This window comes from Oratosquilla oratoria, chromosome 2 (genome assembly GCF_046742065.1).
Source record: "Oratosquilla oratoria isolate Oo_2021 chromosome 2, ASM4674206v1, whole genome shotgun sequence".
Lineage (NCBI taxonomy): Eukaryota > Metazoa > Arthropoda > Malacostraca > Stomatopoda > Squillidae > Oratosquilla > Oratosquilla oratoria.
Genome location: NC_134778.1, coordinates 60,634,927 through 60,647,584, shown reverse-complemented (window position 1 = coordinate 60,647,584; position 12,658 = coordinate 60,634,927). Strand labels below are relative to the sequence as shown.

At 37.0% G+C, this 12,658-nt stretch overlaps 1 protein-coding gene across 7 annotated transcripts in view; it reads right to left on the bottom strand.

Annotated features, from left to right (window-relative positions):
* The window catches only part of LOC143039325 (uncharacterized), a 98,326-nt gene that overhangs the window by 31,584 nt on the left and 54,084 nt on the right, over positions 1-12,658 (bottom strand). For 5 of the 7 annotated variants that reach the window (XM_076209204.1, XM_076209216.1, XM_076209222.1 and 2 more), the window contains 2 exons: positions 9,800-10,426; positions 2,870-2,977 (listed from right to left, as the gene is read on the bottom strand). In XM_076209204.1, coding sequence (XP_076065319.1) covers positions 2,870-2,977; positions 9,800-10,426 — 735 coding nt within the window. The remainder of the gene's footprint in view (positions 1-2,869; positions 2,978-9,799; positions 10,427-12,658) is intronic. The other 2 variants (XM_076209210.1, XM_076209231.1) reach the window with 2 other exon arrangements.

Here is a 12,658-nt window from a genome sequence, read left to right as displayed (position 1 = left end):
TGTCTTCCTGTCATAAGCCTTTTCCAAATCCATAAATGCCCAAAAAAACATCCTTAACCCCTTCCATACGGTGCCGCACACGTAGGCGTCATGGACTTAGATCTCGGTGGCAGCAGCCAATGCCAGCCGTACGACGTGTCGTAATAATACTCGCATCATAAAATATAGTCACCGCTTATATCGATCGTTCTCTCTTCACCCGTGAATTTTGATAACCATAGAAAATGCGATGACAAATGAATTAGAAAGAATGTCATTATGGAGGGGCGACTACAATAAATATAATCAAGACGCCGATATGGCAGCCTCGCGAATACACTCGCTCCCCATGACGCCTACATGTGCGGCACCGTATGAAAGGGGTTAACCTTTGCTAAAGTTTTCTCATATATGTCATACCACAAAAAACTGATCTATGCATCTCCTACCTTTCCTAAGTCCACAATGTTCCTCAGCAATTACTCTCTCTGTTCCTCTCCTAATCCTCTCAATTAAAAACCTCCCATAAGCCTTCTCAACTACACTCAACAAATTGATCCCTCTGAAACTATTACACTCACATTTGTCCTCTTTCCCCTTGTAAAGCAGAACTATACAGGCACTCCTCAAGTCCTCTGGCACTCTACCCTCCTATAGACAAACATTAAACAACCTCACCAGCCAGTTCACCATCACTGTTCCTCTCTTTTTCAGACACTGTATGACACCTATCTAATCAAGGTGCTTTACCTGCTCTTATCAGTTTAATAACTGTTTTCACCTCATTTTTTCTTATTTCTCCCCATTTTCTCCATCCATTGGTATCACTTTCTTAGTGCCTCCCATTCCAACCACCATTCCCTCCCTATCCTTCTCTATATTTAACAACTCCCTGGTATACTCTGCCCATCTTCCTCTTACTACCACCTCTTCCATTATCATCTCTCTATCTGCACCTTTTTACCTTCTCTTCTCTACTTGATTTGCCTCCCCCTCCACTCTTAATTTCCTTCCAAAATTTTCTTTTATTACTTTCAAAATTTTCTCTCATTCTCTTCCCCCGTTTTACATCTGCTCTCCTTTTTTCCTCCTTTATCTTTTATTTTGTTTCTCTTTTTTTTTCTACCTCTCATATAAACGTTTCTCTTGTCCTATTTTGCAGCCATTCCATGAATACTTGTTTCTTCTCTTCTACAACCTTCTTTGCTTTATCATCCCACCACTCACAACCCTTCATTCTATTTCCTCCCATCTGCCTTGTTCTACACACCGTCTTTGTACACCTTTTTACTCCCTCCTTGATAAACCCTCATTCCTCCTCCATTCCTACCTCTACTCCATCCTTCATCTCCCACTCTTCTCTCAGCTTCTTCATGTACTCCTGCTCCTTTTTTCTCATTTAAGCAGTTTACTCTAAGAACCTCCCTACCTTCTGTCCTATTCCTTTTTCTCCATCTATCTTCCTCTCTCAACTTACCTTCCACCGAAAAATTAGCCAATATTCCCCCACTCTCTCCCCTAAGACCAGGTACATCCAAAACTCTTCCTTCTCTTCTGCTGGATACCATTATATAGTCCATTAAAGCCCTATCAATCACCCTTCCATCCAACACCCTCTTCCATGAGTACTTATACTTGAATATCTTCCTAAACACTGTGTTAGCCATCATCAACTCTTCACTACATTTTATTTTTGGGCACTCAACACTTCCCAACCACTCCATCTATTGGTTCATCTCCTATTCTTGTATTGAGATCTACATTGTCATTTCTCTCTAAACCTTCTAGGCATCTATTTAAATCTATCCAAAAAGCCTCCCTTTCCTCTACACTCTTCTCACTATCAGGCCCACATAAATTTACAAAGACCCACATCTCCCTTCCCAGTTTAACCTTCATCTACATTAACCTTGAAGAAATCTTCCACTCCACCCCACATTTACCTATCTCTTCACTTACTAATATGGCCACTCCTTCCCTCCCTCATCCTCTCCTTGCTCCCAACACCCTCCCCACTACACTCCCGAACTCAAACTCACCCCTCACTTTCAACTTAATTTCACTCAAAGCCAACACATTCATCTTTCTTCTCACAAAAATACTGCCTATCTCTTTCCTTTTACTCTCATCTGTACCACATCCACACATTTAAAGACCCAAACCTTAGGGTTCTTGATGGAAAATTCATCCCAGACCCTCTTATGCTTTGACTTCTTTTAGGAATTTACCTGTTAGGGCTACAGAGGGAACAGGATTGCTAGTCCTATCCTCTATCATGTTTTAATTGCCTTTTATAACTCAAGTGGGAACACTTGGTGGCACCATTCTTTCTCCCTAACCACAGGGTTTAGTTAATACTGTATTTAAAAATTCTTGGCTACAAATGTGCCTACTTTCTGTATTGGAATACGTCTAAATTATTTCCTCTTCATTTCTCTGATTCATGGGAAATCACAGGACATTTGCCAGTTGTACTGCAAACTTAGAGAAACCTGTTTGCTTACATTTCCTATTTCATATTGTTCTCAATTCTTACTGCTTGATCTTAACCAAAAATTGTGAAACTATAGTCAGTGAGAGTAATTGCTAATCACTGCAAAATATCAGTATCATATTTGTAAAAAAAAAAAAAAAAAAAAAAAAAAAAAAAAAAATTATATATATATATAGTTAAAAGATGGAAACATGTATGTCATTTTTGCTAGAGCAAAATAAAATTCCAACATGCATATATATAAATCATGTAACATGCAAAATACATGTTGGCTACTTTATGTGATATGTATATATTTAAAGGTTGGAAATCTATTCCCCTCTAAAAGAAAATAAATAAATAATAATAGATAAAGCCAGCATGTATTATTAACCCTACAGCACTATAGGTACATACATGTAAGGAAGATGTATCACTGGCAGGGGGTGATAGAGGATCCCCACTGGTGTGGACAAAGGCAGGAGCAGGTGTCACAGCCACTGAGCCATCAATGTACAAATTTGTCTGCAATGCCATAAAATTCAAGCAAACTAGAGAAATCACTTGTATAATAAGCTCTGTTCTAAAATTACAGGCTTAGATTAATACTTGCTGTAAAAATTTGTAACAATTCAGTAAAAAAAATTATGTGAGCAGGAAGAAGAAACACAGGAATCTCAAGCTAAGCTTATTCCTGATTCATTTTTTAGATAATCTTTCTAAAAGGAATGGTGTCCAGGGTGAGTGGTATGCTTTTTGTACATAATGATATCTCTCAACAGATGGTGCCTTCCCCATTACCAACATTGCAATGGCAAGAGAGAGATGTTGATCATGAGGAAAGGCACCATCTATTAGGAAATATCTTTGTGCACAAAAAGCCCACCATTCATCCTGTACACCATTCCTCTGAGAAAGCTTATCTGTGAAATTAATCAGGAATAAACTCAGAATAAGACTCTTGTGTTTCTTCCCACTAACATCAATATGTCAGAATATTTCAACTTTAATAAAAACATCTTATTCATCTATCTTAATAATATGCATTGCACTAAGATGTTTACATTACGAAAAAATATCAAATAAACAAAATTACAATAGCTTGTGAAGGCGACTAGAAGGTTTTGGTGCACAATAATGGAAATGATGCTAATAAGCCATGCAGCAATGACGATCACCGTCAGTACCATTATCAACCTAATCTCAAGTTTCTCTCCAGCCTAAAAGATATTTCCACATAAAACTAATAAGATATATGTGACAGATATGCCATAAATAGACAAAAACATGTGATCAGAATCTGTAGGTGTTTCATATTTTGGAGTTGGGTGCTAAACAAAGAAATTAATTTCTGAATATCTGGCTATCCATCTATTCTTTAATATAGCTTTCCTTAGATGTAGTGACCACACCACTCCTACATATTCCAGTCTGGGGTGAATCAGTCTTTCACAGATTTTCTTCATGTCCTGTCCTCTTCCATGTATCTAAATGCTATTCTTATATTCTTCAAATAAATTCTAAGTATCTTGTGTTATTTTCTTTAAATTATTTTCTGGCAATAGATCATCCCTGATCAAAATCTCTAAATTCTTTTCATCTTTTGCCTTTGCTATGTTCACTTCTTATCTTATATCTCCCTTCTTTAAATTTCATCTCTCATTTCTACCATTCCTATTTCTAATATAAATTCAAGAACCACATGACCACTGTTGCCCACTGGGCACTGGTAATTCAATGAGCCCAGTGGTTCTTTCACCCACAGGGTCAATATATTATTCATAGCAATGTTCAATAAAAATTTTCACTAGTATTCCTCACTTCCCTCTATCTCCCCTTCCTCCTATATTACCTCTCCACAATTAAGGTTGCACATTAGAATTACATCCTCATTACATATTTACTATTCTTATAATTCATATCATCATTATCAATATAATCTTTTTTTCTTTCTTTCAAAAAATCTTTCCACTTGCTCTGTTGTTGTTGTTGTTGTTGTCGTTCCCTAGACTGTCTGTCCGAGCAGTCCCGTCTCCCCAAGGAATGCCACAGCCGAAACTGGGTTTTCCCACAAATCCTTTATAGAGTGTATGTTGTGTTGTTTGCGTGCATGATTGTGTTACATCCTGGGCAGCTGTTCACAATGCAGTCATCCAGCCTCTTCTGGTAGCTTAGAAGTGCTGGGTGGTGGCCGCACCACAGTCTGGCCAGGTGGACTCTGTCCTTTCGTGGGAGAGAGGATTCAGAAGGGTGGATATCAGGGGGTTTTGGCATGTCTTTCAGTGTGTTAATGGAGCGGTGAGTGATATGATTATGAATATGTTTCCGGAGGCTGGTATTTGGTGGTTGTGGAGGAAGAGAAGAGAGTATCTGTGTGTGATACAGGTCTTTGGGTGTTGTTTTAATGTTTCTTGGTGTGTGTGGGTGTTCTGCTATGTAGTGTAGCGGGTGTGATGTGTTTGTGGTGGCTGCGGCAAGTGTTTGTGTGCCTCTCATGTCGAGGTGGTCCTTGACTTTGAGGACTTTTGTTTCATGGTGTAAATGGTCTGTAGGTGTTGTATTTGTGCAGCCTGTAATTGTTTTTAGGGCTTTGTTTTGTATGATTTGAAGGGTGTTGTGGTGTGTCTCACTGAGATTAGGAGCCCATGCAGGACTCGCATAATTCATCACTGAGCGTATGCATTGTTTGTATATTGTTGTATTAGTTTCTTTGTTTTGTCCAAATGTTGACTCAAGTGCGTTAAGTCTAGTTTCTTTGTTTTGTCCAAATGTTGACTTAAGTGCGTTAAGTCTAGGTGTGCATTTGTTTTTTATGTTTGTGATGTGTTGTTTGAAAGACATGGATGTATCGTATTTTACATCAAGAATTTTCGGTGTGTTTGTGTGTGGTATTAGAGTGTTGTTGATGTTGAGTTGAGGCATGTATTTGTGTTCTTTTGTCAAGCTGGTGAGAAGTGTTGCTGTAGATTTGGTTGGAGCTATTTTGAGTCTGTGATGAACCATGTGTTGAGTGTATCAAGGTATGGCTGGATTATTTCTGCAGCTTTGTCTGTGTTACGATGTATGCATGTGATTGTTATGTCGTCTGCATAGGAAGAGATTTGTATTTCTGAGGTGTCTGGGGTGGGTAAGTCATGCATGTACAGTATAGATTAAAGAGTGTGGGAGATAGAACAGAGCCCTGTGGTACTCCATTCTTAATGTTTCTGATGTACGATGATTGGCCATTATATGACCCATAAGCATTCCTACCTGCCAGATAATTGGCCAGCCATCTTTTGGTGTTATTATGCATGTCTGTGTTATATATTTCATTTGTTAGGTTGTGGTCCTGAAGCCACAGTGTCTACGTCGTGGGACCACCACCCAACCCCAAGAGTTGGGGGCCAAACGGCGGCAACCAGCCCTGGCCACCCGCTCTACGCAGGTGGCACCGATCCCCAAGAGGAGCTTCGACTGCCTTGGGGAGTACCACTTGCTCTGTTGTTGTTGTTGTTATTCTTATTATTGTTGTTGTTGCTCCCTACTGTCTGGCCTAGCAGTCTTGTCTCCTTGAGGAACACTATAGATAGAACAGGATTTTCCCACAAATCCTTTCTAGATTGTATATGATGTTGTTGGTGTGCGTGATTGTGCAGTCTTCCGTAATGTACTGTATAGTATGGGGTGAAGTGTTGCATCCTGGACAGTTATCTGCAATACAGTCACTCAGTTTCTTTTGACTGCTTGGAAGGCCTGGATGGTGACTGTACCGCAGTCTGGCCTTGTGGACTCTGTCCTTTTGGGGGAAAAAGGATTCAGAGGGATGGATATCAAGGGTTATGGTATGCAGCAATGTATTGTCTTTCAGTTTGTTGATGGAGCAGTGAGTGATATGATTATGAATATGGTTTTGGAGGTTGGTGTTTGGTGGTTGTGGAGGAAGAGAAAAGAGTATTTGTGTGTGATATAGGTATTTAGGCGTTGTTATGATATTTCTTGGCATGTGTAGATGCTCTCCTATGTAGTTTAGTGGATGTGCTGTGTTTGTGGTGGCTGCAGCAAGTGTTTGCATGACTCTTATGTTAAGGTGATCCTTGACTTTGAGGACTTTTGTTTTATGGTATAAATGGTCTGTAGGTGTTGTATCTGTGCAGCCTGTAATTGTGTTTAGGGCTTTGTTTTGTATGGTCTGAAGGGTGATGTGGTGTGTCTTAGTGAGATTAATGGCCCATGTGGGACTCACATATTTCATCACTGAGCATATCCTTTGTAGACTGTAGTAATAGTTTCTTTGTTTTGTCTAAAAGTTGTTCCTGCAATTGATCTAAGCACATGTCTAGGTGTGCCTTTAGTCTTTATGTTTGTGATGTATTGTTTGAATGACTTGGACATATTGTATGTGATGCCAACAATCTTAGGTTTACTGTATGTATATATGATATGAGAGTGCTGTAGGTTTAATTACAGTGGAACCTCAGACAATAAACTCAATCTGATCTGTGACTCCATTCTTAAACCAAAACCTCAACCAAAATAATTACAGCAAACGTGTCAATGCACTACTGAGCTGATGGGATTATATTTACCTAATTGTATAAAAGGAATGACCATGGTAATTATTTAGATGGATGTTCTGAAATTAATTTCTTCGCTTTACACCTACCTCTAAACTGTTAAAGAGTAATAATTTCTGAATCTGCATTTATATAACTATTCACTCCATACTTGTCACATACTGTCATTAGTTTTATATGAAATTATCTTGACTTTTACAAGAAACCCTAGATTAGGGTGATAATGGTGTAGCAGCTAGTAGACTACTGAGCAAATGTTGCTTGCCCACTTGCCCCAAGTGCCAGTTGCTTAAAATTAACCACATGTTGTTTGAATAGTTGCTTAAAATTAACCACATGTTGTTTGAATACTACATATTCCCTTGTGCAAAGAAGTGAGCAACTGTAACATGGAGGAGTCTGACAGAATTTTTAAAGCAATGAAAAATGTTTTGGAAGTACAGTAAGTGAAAAAATAGATGATAAGGGAGTCCAGTAAAGAGGAAAAGGTAAGGCATGGATATGGACAGATGTTAATGGAAGTGAAAGCAGTAAGGGGAAGATGGGTGGAGGATTTAAGGGATTTATTGAATGTTGAGGAAGGACTGATTGTGGTAGACATACCAGGGAAATGGCTGTATTGGGAGAAGAAATAGATTAGGCTAAAGGAAAATGATGAGATATGAAAACCACAGAAAATTATGAAAACTAGATAAGCACCTGGATTACATGGGTGTTATGTGGAATATCTTAAATAAATTAAAAAAAAAGGAACATTTATAGTGGATTAACTGGTGAGATTGTTTAATGTATGTGGCTGATGGGGGTGGAAAATGAAAGAGGACTGCAGGAGTGCATGCATAGTCCCACTATACAAAAGAAAAATATACAGATATATAGTAGCTTTAGAGGGGTCAGTGTTGAATTTAGTTGGAAAGGGAGAGGGCAAGAGATAGGTGTGAGAGTGGGTGTGTATGGATGAACTGATGGAGCCCAAAGGGAATTTTTCTTGTCAGCTCTGTACATTCTGAAGTTCTTTTGAGGGGAGGGTCACCATGTAATGAACCAACTTTGGTTGTTGGGCTTTGCTGTGGGAGTGCTGTCTTGCTGCATTGGTTTTGACCCAAGCAGTGGGTGGGAGACCATTCATCTACAAAGATTTAAGATAAAAAGAATAACAAATGGGTATTGGATGAGTGTGGAAAGGGTGGGGGTGGTGTATGTAGGTCAACCCCATATATATATATAAAAATATATATATATAAATATATATAAATATACATATATATATATATATATATATATATTATATATATATATTATATATATATGTATATATATATATATATATATATATATATATATATATATATATATATATATATATATATATGGTATGTATTTATGTATTCCCATATATATTCATATATTTTAAGTGCTGGTTCTCTTTACTGCACACAAAAATTAATGCAACAGCATTTTTACAGTTGTTAACCTTCTTGATATTTTCAATTTTTCTGTCTGTAGACCTTGTTCCATGAGGATGGGAAAACTTGTATTTGCTCACCCTCCTGAAGCAAGGCCTACAGTAAGAAAAATTGAGAAAATCAGCCAGATCAACTGTGAAAATGTTGTTGTGTTCAACTCCATGTGCATATCATATATATATATATATATATATATATATAATATATATATATATATATATTATATATATATATATATATATATATATATATATATATATATAGTCATACCCCACATCATTAATTATAACTAAAGTCTGCAACATAATGAAAAAAAGACATGTAAATCAGAACATATCTCCAAAAATCCCTTAAAATGACTTTCTATATCTTATGTGAAAAAATCTGAAATAAAACATAATAACATGGCTAGGAGATTTTCCAGCTCCTCAAAAAAAAAAATTATTTTCTTCTTGGTGATGACCTCATCCTTGATACCAGGGACATTATCCTCAATGTGATCCAAAAACTCCTTGTCCTGGACAATATTGGAAGCTGTTAATCAAGTTGGACCAAAAGCTTTGGCATTGGTAATGATCTTCTTGCCAGTTTTGAAGCACCTGGTCTTTGCCTGTTTATCATCACACAAAACTGCTTTACATTGGACTCCAGAAGAAGCAGTAACATCTTTCTTGAAACACATCACAAATCGCAAACATAAACATAATCACAAGCACAAAAGGCACATTCACAAATCCACAGAATATGAAGCACAACTGAAGACAGCATCGGCCTGCACCACTGAGAACCAAAGCTTTGGCAATGGTGATGATCTTCTCACCTGCTTCATGGTACATGCTCATTGCCTGCTTATCTTCAAGTGAAATAGTTTTGTTTTACTGCAGAAGCAGCAGCATCTTTCTTGGGAACCATCATGAATCACTTACACAAGCACAGTATCAAGCACAAAGGGCAAATTCACAAATGCACTCGCAATGAAGCACATAAAATGCAACAAAAAACACCATCAGCCATATATATATATATATATATATATATATATATATATATATATATATATATATATATATGTTATAATATTACATGGAATAAGTATGATCATGTATTACCTTTGTCACAGACAGAAAAGTATGGAAATATAAATAGTAGTGGTAGTCATATCTTAAAGAAAGGTGTAACTTTGAAGTTCAACTAACTGACAGGCAAGAGAGCTAGGGTGGAAGAGAAAATATTCTGTTTGAAACAAATTACTCTATGACATAAGCAACAAAATCATAGTTCCCCTGAGAGAAAATTAATGAAGACACAAACTGGATTATGCTTACAGGTCTTACCTGTGGCCCTGCTTTCCCAATGCCCTCATATGAGGGAGACGTGCTTCTATATAGGCCTGGAGATTGAGCAGTTGTGCCTTCATAAAGTGGAGATGCACTGGCATAAGACATTGGTGACACATCATACATGCCTTCATAAAGTGGAGATGTGTTGGTACAGGATCCCTGTGACAAAGCAGGTGTGCCCTCATAACCTGGTGATGCACAGTTATAGGACCCTGGTGACACATATGCGCCATCATAAAGTGGTGATGTATTGGTATAGGACCCTGGTGACAGAGCAGATGTGCCTTCATAAATTGGAGATGCACTGTTGTAAGACCCCGGTGATAGAGCTGGTGTACCTTCATAGAATGGTGAACCACTTGTATAGGAACCAGGTGACAGAGCAGGAGTGCCTTCATAGAATGTAGGTTTATTTGTATGGGAGCTAAGTGGAAGAGCTGTTGTGAGTTCTCTCTGTGGTGACACATTTCCAAAGGATGCTGGTGAGATGGTGGTAGTCTCAAAGAGTGGTGGCAAGGCTGCTAAGGATCCTGAAGAACCAGCACTCTGGTAGGCAGGTGTGACAGCACTGTTGTATGGCCCCGCTGAGATGCCGTAGCGTGGACTGCATGACTACCACACAATAAAGGAAATGTCAGCATTCATAATGAGAAACCATAAGATAAACATGGAATAGGGAGGGAAATAAGAATGTTTCAAGAAACAAGATATGTATAAAAAAGAGACAGATGCAGAGAAGTATACTCAATATTCAGGGGTGGATCCAGGATACATTTTTGGGTGTTAACCAAATATTCACTTTCCTAATATTTACTATTGTAATCAAAATCTAAGTCAAACCGAAATTATCATACACCAATCCTAATATCATGGCATTTCACTCAAAATTATTACCATAAATACCCATGTATAATACACTAATGTAATAAAGGCACCCCAAAAAAAATTATTTCCATGTACACCATGAACACCAGGTCATATTTTTTACCAACAACTACAGATCTCTCTTATTTCATTTTTATCATTTTAATTATAAATATCACATAACCTATACGCAACAAAATAAAATAAGACTATAGATATATATATATATATATATATATATATATATATATTTATATATATATATATATATATATATATATATATATATATATATATATATATATATATATATATATATATATAACACATATATATATATATATGTCGTCACCGCCATAGCCGGTTTTTGGCAGAGGCCATATAGGCTGTTGCCTAGGGCACCACCAGCTGGAAGAGGGTGCCCATGAGAGAGAGAGAGAGAGAGAGAGAGAGAGAGAGAGAGAGAGAGAGAGAGAGAGAGAGAGAGAGAGAGAGAGAAAACACGAATGTATACCAATTACTTGATTAAACATTTTCTGCAATGAGATGACATTAGTTTGCGAACTTTGCCACTGTCAACTGAACTCAACTGAACTTATATGTTATTATAAATTCATATATATATATATATATATATATATATATATATATATATATATATATATATATATATATATATATATATACATACATACATATAATTATAAATTTATAATAACACTTATTTAACCTCAATCAACTTCAATTGATAGTGGCAAAGTTGGCAAACTAATGTCACCTCTGCAGAAAATGTTTAATCAATTAATCAATACACATTCATGATTTTTTTTTTTCTCTCATGGGCACCTCTTCTAGCTGGTGGTGCCCTAGGCAAAAGTCTATGCCAAAAACTGGCTATGAATTTACCTAATTGTATCTTATGGGACAGGGAGCTATGCTTGTGGTGTCCTGCCTTTGTATCCACAGTGTCTAGTTTGCTCTTAAATTTGTGTATAGTTTTTGCACACACTATTGTTTTGTCTAGTTTGTTCCAAGTGTCCACCACTGTGTGGAAAACTGTTTTTCTGCAGATCTCTTCTATAACTATCCTTTTTGAGTTTCATTCCGTGTCCTCTTGTGTTTCCCTTGTCCCAATTTAGTAAGTCTTCTCTATCAAGTATTTTCATGCCTTTCATGATTCTTTGTTCCAAAGCCGGTAATTTCAATTTAGCGTCTCTCTTCATATGACAAGTTTGAAAGTACTGGGGCCATTTTTGTGGTTGCTCTCTGTATTCTTTCAATTTTCTTTATATTCTTTTTGGTACTGGGTGACCATAATGTCACAGCATACCCAAGTCTAGGCCTTATTAATGTGACTAATAATTTTCTAATAATTTCTTCATCCAAATAGGTAAACACCACTTTTATTGATCTTGGTAAGTTATATGATTCTTCGACAATTTTGTTTATTAGTTTATCAGAGGACATGTCATTTGAGATAATTGTATATGCACATGCTTGCATGGCATGTGTCAGGAAGGTTGGGGAAAACGAGCAGAGGGGGTGCCCAGTTCCAATTTTGTCAAGGGTACCAAAATAGCTAGAACTGGCCCTGGTCACTGCTATACCACTGCATAGCATTACGGGATATACAATGTGTTAAATGAGCATTTTTGAATAATAATTATTTTCAAATGTTATTACAGTAAGTTTAGTTTTTTTTAACTAAATATATCAGTTATAGAACCCAAAACATTTGGTGTGGATCTCTGACAAAGTGAAAGAAGTTTGTAAATTAGTCATTATATACAGGTCACTTTTCATCCCTCATGTTGGTCACTGTTTTGTCATTGATTATCCTACCTTTCTGATAGCCCAAAACATGTTTACAGAACTTAATCTATGTAAAATATGCACCTTAATTTGAAAGTCCAAAACTGGTGGGAAAAAGTGCATGTTATACATGGGTATTTATGGTATATATGAAGTACACTTAATAAT